The sequence below is a fragment of the Camarhynchus parvulus genome, chromosome 28, assembly GCF_901933205.1.
Source record: "Camarhynchus parvulus chromosome 28, STF_HiC, whole genome shotgun sequence".
NCBI lineage: Eukaryota > Metazoa > Chordata > Aves > Passeriformes > Thraupidae > Camarhynchus > Camarhynchus parvulus.
In genome coordinates, this window is record NC_044598.1 from 5,753,249 (window position 1) to 5,776,543 (window position 23,295).

General features: G+C 39.1%; 1 protein-coding gene across 2 annotated transcripts in view; it reads left to right on the top strand.

Moving 5' to 3' along the window:
- The window catches only part of RANBP3 (RAN binding protein 3), a 59,470-nt gene that overhangs the window by 14,342 nt on the left and 21,833 nt on the right, over positions 1 to 23,295 (top strand). The window contains exons 3-9 of one of the 2 annotated variants that reach the window (XM_030966551.1): positions 5,541 to 5,744; positions 11,155 to 11,191; positions 11,280 to 11,366; positions 13,824 to 13,895; positions 15,073 to 15,138; positions 16,632 to 16,724; positions 17,846 to 17,949. In XM_030966551.1, coding sequence (XP_030822411.1) covers positions 5,541 to 5,744; positions 11,155 to 11,191; positions 11,280 to 11,366; positions 13,824 to 13,895; positions 15,073 to 15,138; positions 16,632 to 16,724; positions 17,846 to 17,949 — 663 coding nt within the window. The remainder of the gene's footprint in view (positions 1 to 5,540; positions 5,745 to 11,154; positions 11,192 to 11,279; positions 11,367 to 13,823; positions 13,896 to 15,072; positions 15,139 to 16,631; positions 16,725 to 17,845; positions 17,950 to 23,295) is intronic. The other variant, XM_030966552.1, reaches the window with a different exon arrangement.

Genomic DNA, 23,295 nt, shown 5'->3' on the forward strand with positions numbered 1-23,295 from the left:
CTGAAGGGCTGGAGCATGTTCAGAGAAGGGAACAGAACTGGGGAAAGGTCTGGAGCACAAGGCTGATAAGGAGCAGCTGCAGGGGCTCAGCCTGGAGAAAGGGAGGCTCAGAGGACACCTCACTCTCTGCAACTCCTTGACAGGAGGGTGGAGCCAGGTGGGGGTCAGGCTCTGCTAGCAGGGAACAAGGGACAGGATGAGAGGAAATGTCCTCAAGTTGCGCTGGGGTGTTTTAGTTTGGATATTGGGAATTTCTTCACTGAAAGGGCTGTCCAGCCCTGTCACAGCTGCCCAGGACAGTGGTGGAGTCCCCATCCCTACAGGGAATTAAAAGCTGTGCGGATGTGGCACTTGGGGATGTGGGCTACTGGTAGACTTGGTTAGTGATGAGGGAATGGCTCGACTCTGATCTTGGAGAAGTTTTCCAACCTGAACAATTCTATGGTTTTATGATCTTTTTCTCCACTAGAAATTGGAAAATATTCAGGATGTTCTAGGACAAAATTCATACCAGTCTGGAAACTAATTTTTTTAACTGCATCTTCCAGCTAGGGATGTATACACTTGAATAAAACATCAGACCTTGCAATTTGACATGTTTATTTAGAGGGGACAAAGAATGCATAGTGTTCATAATGCTGCCCCTTAATGTTACTTTACATAAGGAGGTTTGAATTTTCTTTTGCAGTTAAAGACACTTGAGCACATCCAGAGAAGGGCAACAAGGCTGGTGAGGGGCTTGGAACACATGCCCTATGAGGAACTACTGAGGGAGCTGGGGGTGTTTAGCCTGCAGAAAAGGAGACTCAGAGGTGACCTTATCACTCCCTACAACTTCCTGAAAGGTGGTTATAGTCAGGTGGGAGTTGGTCTCTTTCACCAGGCAGCAACTGATTGAACCAGAGGACACAGTCTCAAGCTGTGCCAAGGGAAATTTAGGTTGGATATTAGGAAAAAGCTTTTTACAGAAAGGGTGATAAAGTTCTGGAATGGCCTGCCCAGGGAGGTGGTGGAGTGGCCATCCCTGTATGTGTTTAAAAAAAGACTAGATGTGGCACTTGATGCCATGGTTTAGTTGAGGTGTTAGGGCATGGGTTGGACTTGATGATCTTGAAGGGTCTCTTCCAACCTCATAATTCTGTGAATTATGTGAAAAGATAGGATTAGTCTGTCCTGGTTTTCAATTTAGATGTCAATTAATGGTGGATGTCAAGTTTGTAGTTACTAAATATGAGTGAGTCTGCATTTTCATGATTTTTATATCTCCTTAACTATTTGAGAACTATTTTTACAAAGTGTGAAATATAATCTTGCAAATATCTGAATAGTAGCACTGCTATTCGTGTTGCTGACAAGCAGAGTTCCTAGGGCTGACACAAGTTGGAAAATTGCATCAGCTTAAGGCTCAAACTACTGAGGTCTGAAAGCAGTATGAAGTCTGAACCTCACTATGTTAGGCATGGACTATTTCTGTTACTCCAAATAACTTCTTTATGAGCTAAGCTGTGTTTTTCATAGCACTTTTTGAATTAAATATTTAAATTCATGGATACAACTTATATCTGTGTTTAATATTAGACACTTTGGTGTTTCTGATCTGAAACTGATTTTAGCTTCTGCCATAAAACCATTTCATGACAATGGTTTTTCTGGCAATAGATTACTTTAAGTGATTTTCTGAAGTTAGGTTTTAACATGCATTTCTGAGGTGAAAGTATTCTGTCATTTTTGGATTGACACATTTTTAAGCAAGTATATTAGCTCAAACAAATTTAATCAGTAGTACTGTAAAGAAACACTTTGTCCAAAAATGTTTTTAAAGTAGTGTCATTTTTTCTTCTAGTATGAACTGTTGGTAAACTGGTCGTTACTGATTGTCATCACATAGGATCATTATGACATCCCTAGTCACAAGTACAAGAAAAGGTAGATTCTCCACTCAGATTTAAAAAATTTTTGCACTTGAAAACACCATTGTTTATGATGTGGCTTGCACCTTGTCCTCCTCCCTCCACCAGCCTGTGTTGGGGTATTGGTAGAATATAGAAAAGAGCACTTTAGTTTGTTGTGTAACCAGTTTTGATCAGTGTACTGCTTTCCCTATGTGAGTTGATAATGGTGGCCTTTTAAGATTGACTGTGAAAGAAGGTAAGTTAGGTGATACTTGGGTCATGTTCCATACCAAAGTGGTACAAAGATTTCAACAGGTAACTGGTGGTCCTAAATGCAAAGCTTCTGGAGTGAATAAGGGTTTATGTTGTTCAATTGTTCAAGCTGTAATCATGGTCTTAACTATGGAGTTTTAAAACTAGGTATAGAGTTGTAAAAGTGATGGATGTGATTGGAAGATGGTATTCCCAGGTAGCCTGGAGAGCAAAATAATGAGTTAATTTTTTTTTTTAAAGATATGTAAAGTAGGGGTTAGTTGAAGTCCTGCTTTGATGCAGTGTTATTTGGAAATGCTTGGGTTTTGGTGGTTTGGGGAGGCAAATGACTAGAAAAGATTCTTCATGCTGTGGCCATGACTTAAAGGTTTAGGATAGTGACAGAGAGAGAACTGTGAAGTTATTTGTGTACAGAGAGGCAGAGCATTCCCTTTCCCAGTCTGTTTCAGCATTGTTAGCATGGATACCCAGTGGAACTGATAAAGTCCATAGTATACTTAAGGAGTTAAAATTTGTGCTTAAGAGGTCATAATTTTGAATATGTTGCTGTACTTAAAAGAACAGTCATGAGAAGGTATTTGGAGAGACAGTTGTGTAGAAAAAGCTTGGAGGAATATAGAGAGGCTGATAAAGGCTCTTAGGCATATAGGCAAGAGTTGTCCTTGGCTCTAAGCAGGTAAAAATGTGAAAAGATATACTGAGAGTAGTCTTTTTAGGCCATTGGATAGAGGTGCTAGAGTGAGGAAAATGAGGAAAGGGGTTGCAAATAACTCAGAACTGTGAGGAAAAGCTGGTCCAAGAGTGCTTGTTCCAGTCTTTATTGAAAAATAATATGATTTCCTTGCCTATATTTGGTGACTGTGGTATCATATGAGTCTTAGCTTTTAATTATTCCTTCATGTCTCTCCTTATTTTCTGCAATACAGAGGAAGCCAAATCTCCAAATAGATGTATTTAGTCTGGGTGTGTTATTTTTAGTTTAAAAAAAAATAGAAGTTGTTTGATCTGGTTTAGCTAGGCGAATTTGTGTAGGTGGCTTCTTAATATTATTCAACTCTCCCTTGATCTTTGCCATAGTATTTAAGAGGCAGGAACAGGTTTCTGTCAAGTTCTCCCGAGAACTGTATTTTATAAGGAATGCTTTCTCTAGAGAGAGGAGGCTCAAGGAGTGACACATTTCTCAGGCAAAATATTCCAGCAAAAATGAAGAGAGCTGTTCACCAGCTCCAAAGAACTTCCAGAAGGAGCTTAGATCAGAATTCATGAAGCTAAGAGACTAGGAAACACTTTCAATAGTATGCATGACCAAGGATTAAAATTAATTTTAAGAGTTCACAGTTTCCTTTGGATATGCTTTTTTGAGAGCAAAAAACAGGCTGTACAAACATCTGCCTGGAGCAGTTCTGGTTTGATAGATAAATCCTTGAGTCCTTTGTTGGTCTTGTCTTCCATGACTTAAACCATGTACTATTCACAGAATTCTGAAACTTACAGTAGTTTTTGATTAATATACTTTTTCTAATATAATTTTTTAAAATATATTTATATATTGGCCATTAAATTCTTATATTGGATTCAGATTTTTCTTCATAGAAGTGGTGATTTGCAATAGTTATTTTTCTTTGTTTGTTTTGTGGGTCTTGAAGCAGATACTCCAGTCTTGCTTAGGATAGAAGTCAGATTTATACTTATTTCCACTTTTAAAAATGCTTGACAGCAAGTATTTCAAGTATTACAGGAGTTATTAAAATCTGTTGAATGTTTACTTAGTCTACTTTAGGATATTCTAAACTGTGGCAATATCAATTACTTGCAAAATATTTTGTCATTTCCATTTTTAAGTGCTTAGCACAAGTGTGCATTGCATGTTTGTACCTCTTCTTCATTACGAGCAATTTTCTAAACTCTACCTAGAAGCCAGTATAAATTTCTGGTAAGGCTCTTTTTTTTACATATATTTTAAGTGCTATGCCCAGTTCCAGGTAGCCTTTCCTTCTGTTCTCCCCAGACAAAAAGGTAAGGATAGGTGGCTAGACTGCTAGATTTTATTAAATGTTTGGTGAAAAAATGTTTCCTTAACTATTCTCATTCTGTGGGGTTTTAAGTTAGTGTTTGGGTCTGTAATTAAAAACTAAAAATTAAAATGTTAGATAACTTTGACAGTACAAAAACCCAGCGCCCTGAACTTTTACCTGATCTCCATAGTAATATCCCCATAAATATATTTTTACTATTTTGAGCCTTAATCATAGTAATTTCTTGCATAATAAAATTTCATGTATAAAATTTCGCTGGCTTTTGTTACCATGACAGGGCAAGTGTTAATTGAAGAACTTGGCTCTTAAGTGGTGCTGTTTAGTTTTCAGGCTTTTGCTTACTTTCTTGCACAGACCTGGGCAATGATGAGCATTTTTAGTTTCTTCATTCTACCAAGTGTTTTCTGGGAGCAAACCGAGGTTGTGTCCGTTTGAGTGCCATCTTTTCCTTACTGCATAATTCTTCAGATACTTCACCATAAGATGCCAGGAAGCACAGGCCACAGATTGCAAGTGCACATCCTTGGCCTGCATGTTATCCATGGACTATAATTCAGTCCTTAATCACAATACAGTTGTTTGTGCTCAAAGCCTTTTTATAACTTGTTTGTTCTTCAAATGTGTACAGAATATGATAATGCTAACTTTTGTTGTACAGGCAGGGATGTGCAACATTAAATGATGTGAAGGAATGAAAAGTCTGTGGCAGAGGTTCAGCAAATACCAAATCCCATTAAGTTGCACTAGTTATCCAGTCACCTCCCTCCTTGAAATAGATTGAAACTTGCTAATTTATGAAAAAAAGTTGGTGTTGCTTTTCAGATAATTCACCGTCATGTATATATGAAGGGATCCTGTGTCTTGTGTGAATGTTAAAATAATAAATTTCTGTGAGAATTTTATAACCAGCCTCACCTCCCTCAAAAGTTGGCTGAAGAGGCAGTGGAGGACACTTATTTAGAGTACTTGTCTAATTTTTATATCTGAATCTGAAGGTGAAAGCTATCAACTGTCCTTTAGTCCTTGAGAAAGGGGAGGAGTTAAACCCCAACAAGCCTGTAGCTGGCAAAATCCTCTTTGCTGGGGACACAGATGATTTTGGTAACTTTCAAAAGAGTGCATTTGCTCCAACTAAGGCTTTTCTCAGGGATGGGAACTAATTCTTTCAGCACGTCTGTCACAGAGTTTCTATGTATTTTAATTGGAGTCTCAGGAACAAGCAGCTCCTTCTGCCCTACTGTGAAAACAGTGAAAATTAAACAAATGGATCCTCTGGCTAGGACGACCAATCTCATGTTGCAGCCTTGCATTGAAGGGACGTTGTCTTTTCTGCTCACAGTCCCCTGCAGAGCAAAAAGCTTTGTCGGATTCAGGCGAGGACCCCCAGGGAGAGGTTGAGCCCCCCTACCATGGTCTGGGTCACACAGAACCAGCTGGTGAGTGCGACTCTGAGCACCCTGCTCCTGCTGTGGCCTCAGTCAGTGCTACCCTGAGTCCTGCTTCTGAAGCCCAGCTTGCTCCTATTCAACAAGAACTGGCAGGGGTAAGTGTCAATCTACCAAGTACTTCTGCTGCTGAGGGGATTAGAGGAAACAGTCCCTTCCGTTAGGTGGAATCCATTACTGTTCACTGTAGGTAGTGCAAATCACAGTCTGTCTGGTTCTTTGATCTCAAGTGTTAGTCTTCTCTAAACCCTTGTTCCAATTAGAAGTAATGAAATTTGTGAGTCTCCCTAGTAGCGTAACTGTAGAAGACACCTAAAGTATTTTAAAATTTAAACTGTGTGTTTGCTAAGGGCAAGAGCACTTCTAAATAAATGAGAAAGCGGGTCTATATTTGATGGGTTTGCTTCAAGCAGTTAGAGGAGGACTCTTTGTTCTTTCTATGGGCCATAATATACTGCAGCAAGTGAGCAGGTAATACAGCTTCCACTGGATGTGTCATGCCAACCCGTAACGTATTTTAACAGACTAAAAGCACCAAGCATCATAGCAGAGTTTAGGATTAGGGTGTTTGGAGTGGGGACGAAATCAGTGTCTTGTGGAAAAGCTGTCAGTGCACATAATTTGATTTTTCTTCTGGTGATGCGGCAAAATCTTTTCTGAAAGATTGGATGACTAAATGACTCCTACCATACAGTCTTTCAGAGCAACTTTAAGTGTTCCTAATCTCTCTGCTTGGTGGACCATGTTTTCTTGGTACAGATGAGTGTCACTGTTCATTCTGGCATCACACCCTAGGCATGTGCTTTTTGCTCAAGCTTTGTTAAGGCTGCTTCACCCAATACCTGGACCCTTTCCTTGCACTGGTTGGTTTCGAGGTTTTTGTCCAAGAATTGGCCATTTCAAATAAACCTAGTACTGAGTGGATTGTCGTGATAAGGTGCTAATAGCTGTAGGTTAAGCACCTCTCAATGTTCAGACTGTTGCTTAATTAACCGCAGAACTCTTTCTTTTCTGAAGCTTGACGTTTTCAAGGCTTAATATTTTAAAATATAGCTGGTAAGCATGTGCGGAAAATCACACTCTGAAAAGCCAATGTCCATAAAGGAGACAGAGGAGTCCTGCAACTTTATTTGAATAAAAAAGGAGAGAGTCCACTAGCCACACGTTCCCACCAGGTTTTCTTTCTTGAGGTTCTGAAGGGCGCAGCCTTCTCTTTTTATCCCAAACTCCCGGCTGCATGTTGCCCTCTTCCTTTCCCCATTGTCTGAAGTACTAGGAAGGTAGAGCCTTCCCGAACTGCCTATTGCATATTCCCGCTTCAAAGTGTCATTTTACCCCAAAGTTCCTAACTTCAGGCTTGTGCTGAGTCCCTCACTTGTGTGTTTCAGGAGTTGGGCTGTCTGGGCTCCATAACAAACCTGCTGCTTGAAGTTAGGGGAGACATTAAGACCAATTTCGAAAAGACGTTAACACCCATGCCCTCACCCGTGGAATTCTTTGTAAAGATGTTATCACACATCTTTCCTATCAAACATAATCGCAGACTTTTATCTCAGTTTTCTGTCATTTGAAATTGCAGTGTTACTAGAACTATCCAAGAGAATGGTGTTAACCAGACTTTCAGGAATGCAGCAGGAAGTTGTTGTCTTCGTCTTGTTCTTAGAGAGCAGAAAATCTTACCCCAGTTAACTGTGTTCTGAAAGAAATTTAAAACCCACAAATGCTGTTGGGGATCATATGCAGAAATTAGTGGCTGTACAGAACGTCTGTTTCAGCATTCTTCTTGATTCAGTTCAGTTAAATGTATTGAATTGTATGGTGCTCAGTATGGGCATGTAACTGGCATGTACTGGCAAGTACTCTTCAAATTATTCCAGTGTCTTACAGCAAAATCATCCCTTACCTTGTAATCTGGAGGAGATTGATGCATCTTAAGAGTGCTTGTACTGGTTCATTGGAGTGTCAGTTTTCGTGCAGTCTTCTCAGGGCCTGGGAAGATGGATGAGTTAAGACAGAAGAAGAGACACTGCGTATTTCTTGTTTACTTGTTTGTATACACACTCATAGATATTTCGGAATGGCATGAATTTAGTGTGGCTGTAGGTACAGCCCCTTGCAGAGCTGATGGTTATGTCCTAACTCTGCTGTCCTACACCAACCTCCCACAGCACATGACCATCCCAGCAAGACTGCTGATTAAGAGGTTCTGGAACAGCTTTTAAGCAAATCATGGCAGTTCAGTAATGCTTGTGTATGTGCAGACTGTCTGGACTGAAGACTTGCATTACTGTGCTCTGAAGTCCATTTTATATGATTTTTGCATCTTAAAATGCATTTTCAGAGATAAACACTAGAAGTATTTCAAAGATAAACACTAGAAGCTCCTAGAGCTTTCCCTGAATTGCATTGAACTTTTCTGCTTTAGCCAAATTCTCTCTTCCTCTCCCGGTTTCTCCTCACTAGTGTAAATAAGGAAAAACTGACAATTTAAAGTTTTGAAGTTCTTCTCTTAGCTTGATGTAACAATTGTGTGATGAATCAATGTTTGTATTTAGTTAACTACTGTGATGTATGCTTTTAAGAAGCAGTTGGTAGCCTTTATGAAGCTAATCTCTTTAACTAGAAACGTGTCTTAATTATGGGAGCCTCTATAATTAGAGGCATATATGTAACTTTTCTCTAGCTGGATTTCTGAAAGCTGGGGACAGAGGGAATAAGTGAAAAGTGGCTTCTGCTCTTCAATGAGAAAATTCTAGGCTGGATTTTGCTGTTACCAGTTTGTGTCTCATCAGCATCTAATTCCAAAGAACTGAATGTAGACAAATTTAATTACCTTAGTGGTTTCTTACAGGATGAGCTGGTCCTTGCTTTTGTTTCTATTTTGTGGGGTACTTATTTAAAGCATTATTTTAAAGCATATTGTTGCTGTAAAGTACAGACTGAGTAGATTGAGAAGTGTAAAATGGAGAGGCTGGACTGCTGTTCATTGTCACTAAATGTAATTTGCTGCTTTTCCAGTCTGTCAGGTTTGTCATGCATATATATATGTCTACTGTACCCAGCTTCCTCTGAAGCAGCACTGGTATACAATTCTGGCTGCAGTGGTGACTTACTTTGTCTGTGGTTTCATAGAAAAGTGAAGCTTATGCTAATAACAGTAGATCTGTGTACCCCCGTGGAATCTGCCTGGCATGAATTTGTCCACAGGTACACAGCTTTAATCTCCCAAAACTCTTGGGCTAGGAAGCATGGAAATAACTTGGAGCAGATTCTCTGTTCTGCTTTGCCCTCGGTAGAGTACAGAGTTGGTTTTGGATATTGATGCCTGTTACCCACTAAACAGGCACGGTGATGGTACATTAGTTGTGCTTGTCAGTTACAAAATTACAATGATAAGATGATTTGAGGCACAAGCCTCAAATCATATAGGTTTGACTTTTGGATGTGTTACTTGAGCATTGAGAATGAAGCATATGTTAAGTTTTTGACATTCAGGTGGAAATAATTTGTTTATTTTTAAGGATTTTTTGCATATAGAGATCTGCAGTTCCACTCATGCAAATATTTTACCAAGTGTTTTCTTTTCACTTTCAGGATTTTTGATAAAAGTGGAAACAAATTGCTTTTGTATGTGACAACACTTTATGGGCAAAATGGAATAATTTTGAGTTCAGATGCTGGTCGTTGAAATACATGATACCATGGTTTTCCATTTTAACCTCATCTTTTGGGAAAGTATTGTGTATTGGCAAGGTCAGGGACTAATACGACCACCTTCCGGTAGTACCATGGACTGCTTGACTACTTATGTGGAAAGAACCATGGATCATCAAGTGCAGTATTAACATGGCTGGGCTGATAGTTCTGGAATGCAACTCCCTGCATTCACACACACCTGTCAGTAGCTTCTTATTCCCGATGCTAAAGGTTTCAAAAGTACTCAACTAGGGTGCTAGTGAGGTAGCTATTTTTTTTCTATGAACATAAAACAGAAAAGCCCTGAAAGGTAATTAAATAGACACAGTGCAGTGTGTTTTTAATTAGCGTTTAGTGGAATACTGATAGTACAGTATTACCTGGGTTCTAAATGTATGCAATGCTAAATAGAAAGTTTTTTACTTTCTGACATTCTAACACTCAAGGTATGCCTCAGATACAAGTCCTGTGCAGATTTGTGCAGTCTTTCTGTGTGTCTGCCTGCTCTCAGTGCCCAAGTGGGCCAAATAATGGTGGGGAAGGAGTTTTGGGGCATCAGTGGGCTCTGCCCATGAGCTGCCATTCTTCCATTTATCAGCCAATCTCTGAGGTAAGACTGAGTGAAGGGGAGGTGTCCATCTGCATGTCCTAGGGCAGGAGTGGGATGAAAGGGTAGTGTTGGACTAGGCAGATGGTCCAATATGTCAGAGCTGTCTGAAAGGATGGTATAGCCAAGGTGGGGGGTTGGTCTGTTCCTCCAGGTAACAATTTACAGGACAAAAGGATATGACCTCAAGCTGAACATTTAGATTGGATATTAGGAAAAGCATGTTCCAAAAAAAGTTTGTGCAGCCACGGAACAGGCTGCCCATGGCAGTGGTGGAGCCATCTTCCCTGCAGGGATTTGTAAGATGTGTGGATGTGGCACTTGTGGACATGTTTTAGCATTGGGCATGGCAGTTCTGATGGATCACTTAGACTTGATGATCTTAAAGGTTCTTGCTTACCTAATCAATTTGATTATTCTAAGATGTTTTGTAGTGAGATGAAGATGCTGATGCAGCCGTGATCACCTTCCATAGTGAAAGGAATCTGTCATGGGGTTATTTTTTGGAGGAGCAAAGGAGATTATATTAGTTGAGGAACTGGCAGAGAGATAGGAGGAAGGAGCCATAGAAATCCTCAGAAAATACATAAAACCTTTGTTCAAAGACTTTTAAAATATCTATGATAGTTGGTAGCCCGTGGTGCTTCTTATTTTGTTCTGGTGCTGTGGAACATGTTAGGGGGACTATCCATTGCTAATTACAATAAAAATACTGTTGTACTAGTTTATAGAGCATGCTTTGAAAGGCATTCCTCTAATGCTACAATTTTGTTGAAGGAACTAATGTCACTTAGTAATTAGGTAAAGTGCTTTGAAATGAACTCACAAATAATGGGTATGTTTATGTTGAGCTTGAAACTTCATATTTTAAAAATGAAACCAATTTTGAAAACTGTCATTTTCAAATTTTCAGTATATAGAAAATGTAACTGTAGTAATTGTTACACAGTCCCTAAAGATATTAGTGCTTGGTAATCTTCAGGAATCTTACTTGTAAATGAAATATTTTGAATTAATTGCATTTGATAGTATCTGTGTGAAACTCTATGCTCACATATAAGTCACAGAAGGTTATTGCATTGAGTGTGTTTCATTGACATTAAGGAAAAGTTCTCCTAACTGATGTTTAAAACATTTGGATCAAACAGAAGAGACTGAAATGTTCAGTATGTGATCTTTCTTTGATCAGTGTAATCTGATTTCAGAGATCTGCAGATGGATCAAGTCCAGAAGATGGAGATGGTAAGAGATTTTATTGTAAAATTAAAAGCCGTGAGTGTGTGTCTTGCTGGGATGTTTTGCATTTTCTCTAATAAATTTTTTTCTACAGAATCTGATCGAGAGGATGGAAGCTACTGTCCACCTGTAAAACGAGAGAGAACTTCGTCTTTGAATCAGTTCCCTCCCTCTCAGTCAGGTAAATGTTGCTACACTATTATAAATGAGGGATAGTTTTCCTACCTAGAAATTCTTTTTCCAGTCCTGTAAGCAGTCTTATTACTGTCTGTTGTGCTTTGGGTTAAGACCACAGCAGCCATGTACTCATGTTAGCAAATTTGGTGAAGCCCAAAGGAGCTTATTGATAGCTTTTAAAAATGTTTTCTGTCTGTAAGTTTATGTGTATTTGTAGGTTCACCTTTCACTATTGTGCTGTTTTTGCACAAAATTGCAGAATTAACCAGAAATCTTCTTGATTTGTTGTGATCAGGTTGCTTCTTTCCAAATTTATATAAGTGCTACCTTTTTCTTAGTTACTCTGCTGCCAGGGAAGTTTTTCAAGTCTCAACTCGTGTTTTAGTCATCTTTTCTCTTCTCCCGTTACTTTTAAAATGGGGAGGATTCAGTGCACTTCTTAAACACCTGACATATGCAAGAGAGAATGACCACAGCCTGTGTGTGTGCACAGTCAGGGCAGTGAATTCACTGGGGTAAATTCATGCTGTTCACTTGCATGGGAATGGTCACGTTTGAGATTTGTTCACTCTCAGGAACAGTCTTGATTTCTGCTGTCTCTCCTCACAGATCATATGAAGGTTTTAGCTTTGGTAAACAGTTATTTTAGTTAAGATATGTCAGTGTTAGAGGCAGATTTTGAGACTGCTACTTTATTTCTACTGTCTTAAAAAAATGTTCCTCTCCCATGCAGCACATTCTGGAGATGTGACTAAAAGGTGAAAGCCTAGTCATTTTGATTTTAATTTGAAAGAAATAAATGACTGTGACATCCAAGATGTAGTTGCTGATACTTTATGGGCATACCGTTTTAAATTCATGCGCCAGTCCTAGTCAGGGGATGAAGCTCTTCTCTTTCAGATCCAAATTTTCTGTTGGGCAGCTCAGTGGGTCTCCAGATGTCATCCTGTGAATTGAATGATCAGTGCTGCTGCTATCTGTTTGCCAGCCACTCTCAGTAAAAGAACGCACAAAAATAATGAAGACAGGGTTTTATAGATTTTCTGTTAGAATAATAGTATGTGTATAACCAGGTTCCCCGTAGTCTCTTAACACTTACATTCTGCTATGTCTTTGTTATATAAGATTAGAATCTCTATGCTTACATCTGTTAAGAAGTGTAGGAAAACAATTTTCTCAACTCTTTCTTGGTTAAATACTGGATATTCCAGGAGTCCAGTATCCTTTCTCAAGCCTCTGCTTAGCTAATGAATTTTGAGAGGATGTGGTGATTTATTGACACCTTTCTTTTCCTCTGATGTGTGTTGTTCTCAAGCAGTGACAACTTGGATTTGAATTGCAAGTTTCATGAAGACCTCTTTGAATATTGTTGACATTATTCAATGGCTTTGGTTTCCAGAAAATATTTTACTTTCCCACCTTCTTTTTTTTTTTTTTTTTTTTGGTGGGGTTATGTTTCTCGCAAGAATAGGGAAATTTTACTTGCATGAAAACTGTGTCATGTTTAAGCTTAAGGCAGACAATAATAAAAAAGAGAGAAGGTGGAATTTAAGGAAATAAGAAAAAAATTTTCAGACTTAAGTATAAAAGGCAAATACGACATTTTTTAGTACAATGGTGTTCAGAGATGAGCTTCATTTCTCTTTTCAACATACTTGAACTTTTTCTACAGCCTTATAAAAACTAAAAAAGCCAGTAAATACTGCAATGCTTTTCTTCATGCAAAATTATCTGTTAGAGAAATCTGTCTCCTTCTGATTGTCCTATTTTATAAACTGGATTGTGATTTTTGTATAATACCAAAAGTACTAGAACTGCTGGGCAGGGTGTCAACCAAACTCCCTGTTGTTTGCTTCTTTAGGACCCAGAAAAGGGTGGAAAAGAAGTGCTGTCCTTTGCCTGTTTTTTCAAACATTTTTTCCCTTTGGTTGACTATTATGCTGCTGGGGTGACATCTGATAGTACTCTGATGTGCTCTTCTCTGTTTCTGTAAGAGTTTTGTCTTTGCAGGGTAGTTCAAACCTAAGTTGCCTCTTGGTGAAAACAGTCCGTCAGAGCGCAGATGTTCATGCCTACTCTCTAGCAGGCATTACACACCTTTCTGCTCTCTCTCCTCAGGGGCCTTTTGAAATGGTATTATACATTTTGCAATGCTATTATATATACTAACACCACTTCTAATTCCTAATTCAGATACAATTCAGATTGGGAATCCTGTATTTATACAGGATTCAGAAAAAATGAAATTTTTTTCTTTCTCTGTTTCAGGAGACACTGAGAGGATTTTATGGGCAATGGCTTGTTTGCTACTTTGGCCCTAATGCTGTTTTAATATAGAAGAAATAAAACCAAAATAAAACAAATTACTAGAAAAATTACTTCAGTTTGAATTCTGGGAACTGGTTTATAATAAAGAACAACATCCACAACTTCCCTTTTTTTTCTTTTTCCTTGACTGCAGTAACAAAGAACAATGTCTTTATGCCATCAAGCTTTTGTGAACCTTCTGCAGGCAATTCTGACTCAGAACCGGGTGAGCTTCCTCATTTTTCTGCATTTTTCTTGAAAAAATGTTTCTGTTGTTAATTTGTTGTGATCTGAAGTACTCTTGATACTTCAGAAGTAAGACCCTATCTGTGAGAACAGAAGTGATGATGGTTCTGATCTTAGAGCTGTTCTCTTGCTCACTTCGTTGTTCAACATCACCATTGCTGGAGGTAATTAAAATAATATCAAAGTTGTTAAATGCTTTGGGAGTGATGGTAGAATACTGCAGTATGACCCTTTCCTGCTAGCTTCAAAATAAAACCTTTGGAAAAGTTTCATATATCTACTTCAGAAAAATGTTCTTTTATATTGGAAAGCAAAACAAGCATAAGGCATGGTCATGATTGTGTTCAGCTATGATCTGTGAACCTTATGTTGACAAAACTTCTAATTTTGTTAGTCTCCATCGTTCTGGTTCAGTTGTGTTGGTATCACTGTAATGCACATCAATATCCTATTCTTATAACCAAGCACAGTGAGACTGTAAGATGATGAGTTGTCTTATTCTGAATACAGATATTAAGCCCCTAAAAGGAAAAAAGTATAATTACTCTTTTTAAGTTGTAAGGAACTCAATTTTTAAGAGCTGTAGATTTATAATTTTTTTTGAGATTTGATATTTAATTTAAAAACCATAACTGTAGTGAGTGTGAGCAAAGGAGTTTTTTATGTTCATACTACAAAAACATGAGTAAAAACTTACTACAAGAAACTAACATTAAGCAATTAAGTTTAACTTAGTTTATGATCATTAGCAGTTAGATACTTGTTAGCAGCTGTCACATTCAGTCATAATTTTGATTGTTCTTTCTTTAGTTTGATTCTCACTTAAAACCTTTATTATCTTTATTAAGTCCTTCACAGAAGGAGCCCCATTTCTCTGGTGACACAGTCTTTTTCCTGTTTCTTCTGAAAAAAATTTTGAACTTCTTGCTTGTGATACCATGTGTTTGTCTGAGGTGTATATTTGCTGTGATGATCACTGGAAATTCAGGTTTCTTTCAGAAGAAGAGAATTTGTTCTTTGGAAAGCTCCTAATAACTTTGCGTATTTATAGAACTTGTGGGTTGTTACAGTGGTGAAAACCTGAGCAATTTTATGACTGAACGGCTATTTCTAACATGTTACAGCTTTGTCCTTGTAATTTTGTATTTCACTTCCAGAGGAAAAGAGCAGTGGATTCCGGCTGAAGCCACCAATACTTATCCATGGTCAGGCACCTAGTGCAGGTGAGTTCAGTGTTTACTGCGACAGTGCAAAGAAACCAGCTCGAGCACTTTGTTTAGTTAAGTAATTTCATCAATCAGCTATAGAAGGTGGTAAATAGAAGGTGGCAGTACCTATGTGTCTGCAGAACAAAATCTTATCTTCTCTGGGGTGGTTGTGCCCATATCCATTGTGTAATGCATAATGATGCATCCATGTTTTGCATTGGCTCAGCTGTGCATGTTTGAAGTGCATCTCCCAGCTGTTGCTGCTTAGCAAGCTTCTGTATGTGCTTGGAGTTATCCTACAGACAGTGAATTTGATTCCTTTGGTAGCAAACCATAAGAAAAAGGGTGTTCAGTGAGTGCCTTGAGCAAGTTCTGGCCATTACCGAGTGTTTAGTCTGTGACCAGGCCAGGGCAGCTGGAAGTGTCAAGAGAATGCCCACTTCTGCTCTCCCTGGCTTTTGGTGGCAGTGTAAGTGGCAGGTCCATGATCATGCCTGTTCTGCACTACAGGTTGGCTATGACTGAGTTTCCCGTTTACTGATGTAGACCCAGCCACTATCAGAAAGATGTTAGTATTACAGCTTCCTAGGAATTTGAGGGGGAAAAAACCAAACCCAAAACTATACAGGTAATGAAAGCTATTATTGCATCAATATATGGAAACTTCATTTCACTTGAAAGAAGAGTGGTGAATTTAAGAAAGGAACAAGCTGTTTTGAGCTTATGAGTGTTTGAATTTTAGATATCTTTATAATCTGATGTCATGCCCTTTTAATATGGGTGACCTGAATTGGAATTAATTGCTATGAGTGAGTTCTGTTGCAGTATTTTATTGGATCAAGGGTTCTTCTTGACCTATGGCAAGCCCAGAAAACTGAATTTTCTGGGCTTGCCATAACCTTCTAGAGTTGATGTTACAATGTTTGGGGGCTTTTTAATTAGGTTGTTTAAGGTCAATTAGCTTTTTGAATCCTAGCAGAATTAGAGTTGTAGTGCTGTGCATCTTACTGTAACAGCCAGTGAGGCCAGGTTAATTCAAAAAGCCAAAAGGTTGTCAAATGACACAACACAACTATTATAGTACCAATATGTTTAATTGATTGCATGGATAAAAAAGTATTTTACTACTATCTGGAAATTACTTTATTGGAAGGAGAAAAGAAGATTTGTAATGTGTAGTTGAATAAAATGTCAGTGCATAAATAGGATTACTGGAATTCTCTTACATATTGGCTTTTATTTCTGGATCACTTTCTTTCTGTGCTTTCCTGGATAAGGTAGACAATATATTTTAAAGGGTCTTTTTAGGCTAGGAAATAGTCTTCCCTATTTGGGACTAACTCTCTTTTGAGGCTGAGTAAGGAGGGATGGAAAAGAAGTGAGTAGAAGCTTTTCTAGTGTCTGTTTTTAATTGTGTGTTCTGTTGGAAGCAGTTAGAGAAGATTAGATGAAGCTGAATTTTCCAACTTTAGAACTTTATACTTCTTGAAAAAACTTTGCACTTGCAGGTCTCCCTAGCCAGAAACCAAAGGAACAGCAGCGAAGTGTGCTCCGTCCAGCAGTACTACAGGCACCGCAGCCAAAAGCTTTCTCACAGATGGGTAAATAATGCTTTTGCTTTCTAAATACAGTGGAGAGAGAACAAAAACATCGAATTTGTTTAGTGTGGTGGCTCGCTTTTACTCAACACCCACCTTGGTTTTTCTAGTTTTCTCTTTTCAGAAAAGAAACATCTTAAATAGTAAGTGTATCTGTATTACATGAAGGATAACATAGTGGAACCTTCAGATCTTGTGTAGGGTGACTGTCTGATGTTGCCAGGCCTCTAACTTTGGTGTAATCCATACTTAAGTTTTGAAATAAAAAGACTTTTAAGAGTGTGGTATAGCAATCAATCTCAAATGACAGCATTGACCACAGTGTAATAAGCCGTTACTGGTAATTGATCAACAGTAAAGTACCTAAATCAGTGAGAGGTGCCTCTGGGCTTGGGGACCATTTTGCTGTTGGGGCTTTGAAGTACAAATTTAATTCTAAACATAGAATTTTAATTTTTAAGTTTGGTCATTCATATAATGTTTATTGTATTGCAGAATTATGGAATTTCATGTAGCTGATGGAAATCGACTTGATAAAAGTGTGGAAGTTAATGCGAAAAGCTGTTTAAAGTCCCTATATCCTAAACCCCATGTTTCCCCAGCCCCATGCCATTTGTTATGTGTAAGTTTAGTTGAACAGAAACAAGAGTAACTTCAGTTAATGCAGAATCTGGCATAGAACCTAATATTTCTAGCTTGATTTCTTGACATGCCTCCTGACACAGATTGGACTCTACAGAGGACTTAGTATTGGGGTAAAATTTTCAGTGAGAGTTCAGTATGTGAGCAGGTAGATCAATCTGAAGACAAACCCTGCTGGCTGTGAACAGTATTAGATTGGAGAAGGATGCTTGCTTGAAGTTGTACATATTGAAGTCTTTACAACATTTGTATAGATTAATTTGCTGACTTGGTTTTCTGCATTTGGAATTTTGATTCTGCTAAGAATTGCTGAATTGTGGTCCTCATGTCTCTTGCAAAATACTATGGGAAATTTTTAGTTTACATTACAACGTTTAATGGACTTAAACAAGAAAACTACATGCTATTTGCGTAAGAACAATTTTATGACAGTCTAAATATCTAGAGAGTTCATGTATTTTTTTTTTGTTTCTGTGTTACAGCTCTCAGCAGTGGCACCAATGGTGTAAATATCCCTCCAGATTCTGCAGCCACATCAGAATCACCAAATGATGCAACATTGAAAAGTTCAGACTCTGAAGACAAGGTAAATTGGAGAAGGAGACTCAAGGTGACAGACATAAATATTTTAGGAAATAAAGCTGGAAAGACAGACAAGGATGGGTTCTGCTACGCTAAAAGAAACTGTGTGAATGCAGAGGCTTTGTTTTGGGAAGGCACTGAATTGGTCAAGGTTTTATAGATTAAGATCAGAGGGAAAGCCAACAAGAGGGAGATCAAAGTGAACCTTCACCAGGCTTCAGGTTGTTTATTGAGCTGGTTGGTAGGATTCTGAAGGACAGCAGAGCTCATGAGAGCTCATTACCTGCATAGACAAACATCTTAAAGAATGAATAACTTATCCCAAAGCACTTGAAACTGTGCAAGTTTGGGAGGAGGCCAGCATGTGTGGGCTTGGGAGCTCCTTAAATCCAGAAAGAGAATGTGCATGTATCTCGTGAAAGCAGTCGAGACACCTGAGAAGCATACAGAAGGATTGCCTGGATGTGTAGGAGAACTGGGAAAGCCTAAATTTGGCTGGAGTTGGGAATTACAGGGAATGAAAAGCTGCAAGCAAGGCTTCCACTGGTACTGGCAGCAAAGGTAAAATGAAGGAAAATAGTAGGCCTTCTGCAAAATGTTAAAGGGAACCTAGTGGTGAAAAAAAAAGAAAAAAAATCTGAGGTACTCAATGCCTTTGTCTTGTTTTCTACTGAAGAGGTGTGCTGTCAGGTCTACCAAATCCTCTTTTTAGGGGAGACTTGAGGGAGCAAATTACTACACTAAATTTGATTAAGGACTGTTTTAGACAATTTGACATACACAGGTCCATAGGACCAGACAGGATGTATCCATGGGTGCAGAGGGAGGAGTCATGGTTTAACCCCAGCTGGCAGCCAAGTACCACCACAAGTACCATGGAGCCACTTGTTCACTCCCTCTACTCAACTGGGATGGGGAGAAGAATCAGGAAAAATGTAAAGCTAGTGGATTGAGATAAGAACAGTTATTTAAGTGTTGAAACAGAGTTAAGTATAATAATTGTAATGAAAGGGGAAGAGAGACAGATAAAACACAAAGAAAAGAAGTGATTCCCAGTGTACGTGCTCAACACCTTCTGATCTGTGCCCAGCTTGTCTCCCAGCAGCCATCAGCCCCCCACCAGCAGCTCCTCCAGTTTACACACTGGGCAGGATGTTTTATGGTGTGGAATATCTCTCTGGCCAGTTTGGGTCAGCTGTCCTGGCTGTGTCACCCCACCCCCAGCTTCTTGTGCAACTCCTTGCTGGCAGAGCATGACACACAGAGAAGTCCTTGACTTGGGGTGAGCACAACTGAGCCACAACCAAAATACCAGTGTGTGATCAAGATTATTCTCGTCCTGGATCCAAAATACAGTGTTATACTGGGAAGAAAATGAACTCAGGACAGGGGGCTGAGGGGTGTTTGTGTGAGACCACTAGCTGTCCTCAGAGAGTTATGGTACTGTGGTGGGTCCCAGTTACTGGGAAGGAAGAAAGCATGGCACACATTTCCACAAATGGCAAGAAAAAGGTTCCAGGAAAGTAGAAATGGCTCAGCTCCTTCCTCTCCCTTTGTGGTGAAGGTGTCTTAGGATATGAGGCACCTTAAAGGGATTGAGAACAGCCAGCATAGATAAAACAGAGACCAACCTGATGAGTTTTTATCCTCTGAAATTATTTGCTTTGCAGAGAGCCCTACTTGTTGATTTTGACTTTAGGCAAAATCTTTGTATGGTCTGAAGTATCATTGTCATAGCCAAAATAGAGAGAGCTGTACTGGTTGGGTGGAATTTAAAAGTGGGTGATAAATTGGCTGAAGCAGTGAGCTTTGAGGGTAGCAGCCAGTGATTGGAAGTCTGACAAGTGTAAATCACTAGAGGCATTCCTTAGAACTGTTCAACATATACACAAACAACCTGGCAAGGTGGAATAAATCTTGTTATGTTTGTGGATACTAGTATACCGTGGGAAGGGGAAATGGTCAGTATGTTGGAAGGCAGGGGCTCTTCAGCAGGATCTCAGCAGGTTGGAAAAACAAGCTGAGAAAAACTAGCTGATGGTTAGCAAATGCAAAGTTCTGTATCTGAGGTGAAAGAACCCATGTGTCACAGGGACTGAAGAGGGACTGTCTAGAAAGCAACTGTGCAGACAAGTCTTGGAGATCCCGATACTGCATGAAAAATGTTGAGACAAGTTCTCACATACAGAATTTATTAGCAGATCTATAGCCGATAGTATTGCTTCTAAGGGTGACAGTTATTTTATTTTGGAAGAAGGGAGATTAAAAAGGGAAAGAAAAAGAAAAACTTAACATTGGCTAGCCATAAAGACTAGTAATGAGTTCCCTAGACAGGCATCTTCCCCCTGAGTGTCCTCTCCAGTGGAGCAGGTGATACTCCCTAATAACTAAGTTCCCATAGTAACTACATAGTTTTCTTCATAATATGCTCAGACTTCCTGTGCTTTTGGGTTTTTTTCTCCTTATGGTGCTGTTGATGGTGATAGAATTGTGCCTTGCTGAGAGGCAACTGCTGTATGCGGGTCACTTCTGAGGCTTTGTGCGTGCATAATGTTGGGTCTTCCCATCAGTGTTAAAAGCTATGGAGTAGGAAGTTAGGACAGAAGCAGGAGGGAGTGATTCCCATGCAGGTTGCAATTGTTTTCCAACACTAATTTAGGGTTTTGTAAGTGCAAGACTGAGTATAGTGGAACAAGAATTATAGTATGGGAATAATCAGGAAATGTGCCACCATGGTGCGTGCAGGGAGAAGTCACAAAGCCACTTGTGGAAAGCAGGTGGCAGGGGTGCAGAGTAGAAAGTCCTTAGGAGAACAAAAAGCTCAAGAACCTTCAGGTGCTGTGCAGCAGTGATGAACGATAGATTGAACATGAATAAGTAGTGTATCCTTTTTTTGATTAAGAGGACTTATGGGCTGCTTTACTAAAACTGCATGCATTAGGCTTAGGAAGTGATATTTCTCTTTTTGTGCCACTGGCAGATGGCATCAGGAATACCATATATATAGTTTTGGGCTTGACACTACATGAAAAACACTTAAAAATCACACAGGTGACTAGTGGCTGGAGCGCAAGAAGAGTGATGAGAGAATGAAAAGGCTGAGTATGTTCTGCTTGGACTAGGACAGTGGAATTGAAGAGAGCTCTTAGCTCTCAAGTGATAGGTGCTGGCAAGATGACAATAAAATAAGGAAATGTCTATCAAACCAGTGAGAAGCTGCAGGTGTGGTGTGAAGGGGATTCCAGATGGGTTTTAGGACGTAACTGTCGTACTTAGTGTAGTTGAACATTGAACTTAATCGTTAAAACCAAAAATCGCAGACAAAGACTCTCTAACTAATTAAAGTTAGAAAGTAGTCTGTTTATTATGCCGGTGGGTGGCACGGGGGGTCGTCCCTGAAATGCATGACCACATCACACAAGGATTTTTGCCTTCTATTTATTTCCCAAAATAATACATATGCCTAACCCCAGCACCTCCCATTCCTGCTTTGTATTAAAATGAGGTTATTAGTTCTTCAATTCTTCTCTTGAATTGGGTTGGTGGTCTTGAACTGGGTCAGCAGTCCCAGGGATGAAGTCAGGATGGTCTTTGTCAGGTCTCTGTGACCCTCTGGCACGATTCACAGCCCCCTGCTTCATGATGGATTGACATAGAGTCCAGGTGCTGGGCATTGTTCTACTAGTTTCAGTATGTTTCTGTAATGGTTCACTTGCTCCACTTCCTTCTACAAGTGAGCTTATTTGTAATATAACAATTAGCTTTAGCTTAAGCATCTAATAATTATTAACCTGTTGTTGGTGTATCTAACTTCAATATGAATTGGCTCTAACCCTTAGCTAAAATCTTAACCTTTAAAATAATAATTCATTGCCCACTCCTTCAAAGTTAGTAAATTCTTTTACTGATATACAGATTCTTCTTCATCTAGCAAAGCTGCACAGTAGGGGTCTGTTAGAACTGTACCCTGTGCTCTCGATATTGAAGTTAAAGCTGCTCATCATCACAACTATCTCCAATTCCAAACAAGTACTCTAATAGACAAAATCAAATTTATACTAAGATAAGTAAAACAATAATTGGATGAACCAAGGTATTGAGCAAGCAGTTGCCGTTGGAGACCACCCAAAAAGCACATCCCACCAATGATGGGATGGACCTTCTTACAATCTTTTAAATACTCTCCGTATAGTGTCTGTGTCATGGTGTATTGTAATCAAAGTTTTCCTTCCTTCATCTTTAATTTCTTTAAGAATTCTCTTTAGTTCATGATGCTTCAACATTTGGGTAACCAAAGCTAAATACATCCCTGTAGGCATGGGTGGTATTTCTTGCATAGTAATCAAATTGGCCTTTATATGTTGGTATGATATGACAGGTGCCTGATAGGAAAAATCACATCCCTCAATTTTGACAAAGTTACAAATGCACAAGATAAATTGAGTTTCATTCATAGTGATTTCATCCACCGTTACAGTAGAGCATGCTATTCTGAGGCAGACACAACCTTGTCCTGTATGCACAAGCAAGGTTGTCTGGTAAATGGGACGCATTTCAAAGTGACAGATACTGTGCTCTCTATCTAAGCAGGTATCTTTACCATCACTTACATTGCCTTCACCTACATATGAAACCCAATTGTTCTCTCATTGAGCAGGGTTCGAAGTTAATAGTTCGCTACATTCCTTCAACCTTTAATGCCCACATTCTGTGTTCAAAAGGATATAGTATGGTCCCCTCATGATTTAGCCCTAAAGGAACAACTGGATGTATCAAGCTCACTGATGCATCGTATATGGTTAAAACAAAAGCTGTTACCATACTCGTCATGGGATCATAAATATAATTAACTAAAACCCACCCAGGTTGAAGCTCTTTTTCTAAATCCGAGGCATTATCCCAAACAACTTTACAAATTCCAGCAGGGAATATGCCATTTTGCCCGCACCTCATGATTGAGGCTGCCACTGATTGCATCCTTAGTTGTGCCTGTGTACACCCAAAAACCAAAGAAATGTTCCCACTAGCTGTGCCTAAAGTATCAGTTATCAATTGATGATCTCACTCTTCCATATTTTCCTATTCTGGTAATATTTTGGACAATTTCAACTGTCTGGTACCTAATGCCAAACAAGGAAGATTGTAAGGGTTGTTGCAATTTAACCACATCACCACCAAGTGCTGTCAATTTGTTCATTAATACTTCTGAATCCATTGTATTTAGAACTCCAAGTCCCATTCCCAATAATCCAGTAAGGTGTTTCTTCTGTCTGGACATATAAGGCATACACTTCTGCAGCCGGGTGGTCCAGTCCATAAAGGAGGTCCTTAAAAATGGAGCACAAATGGC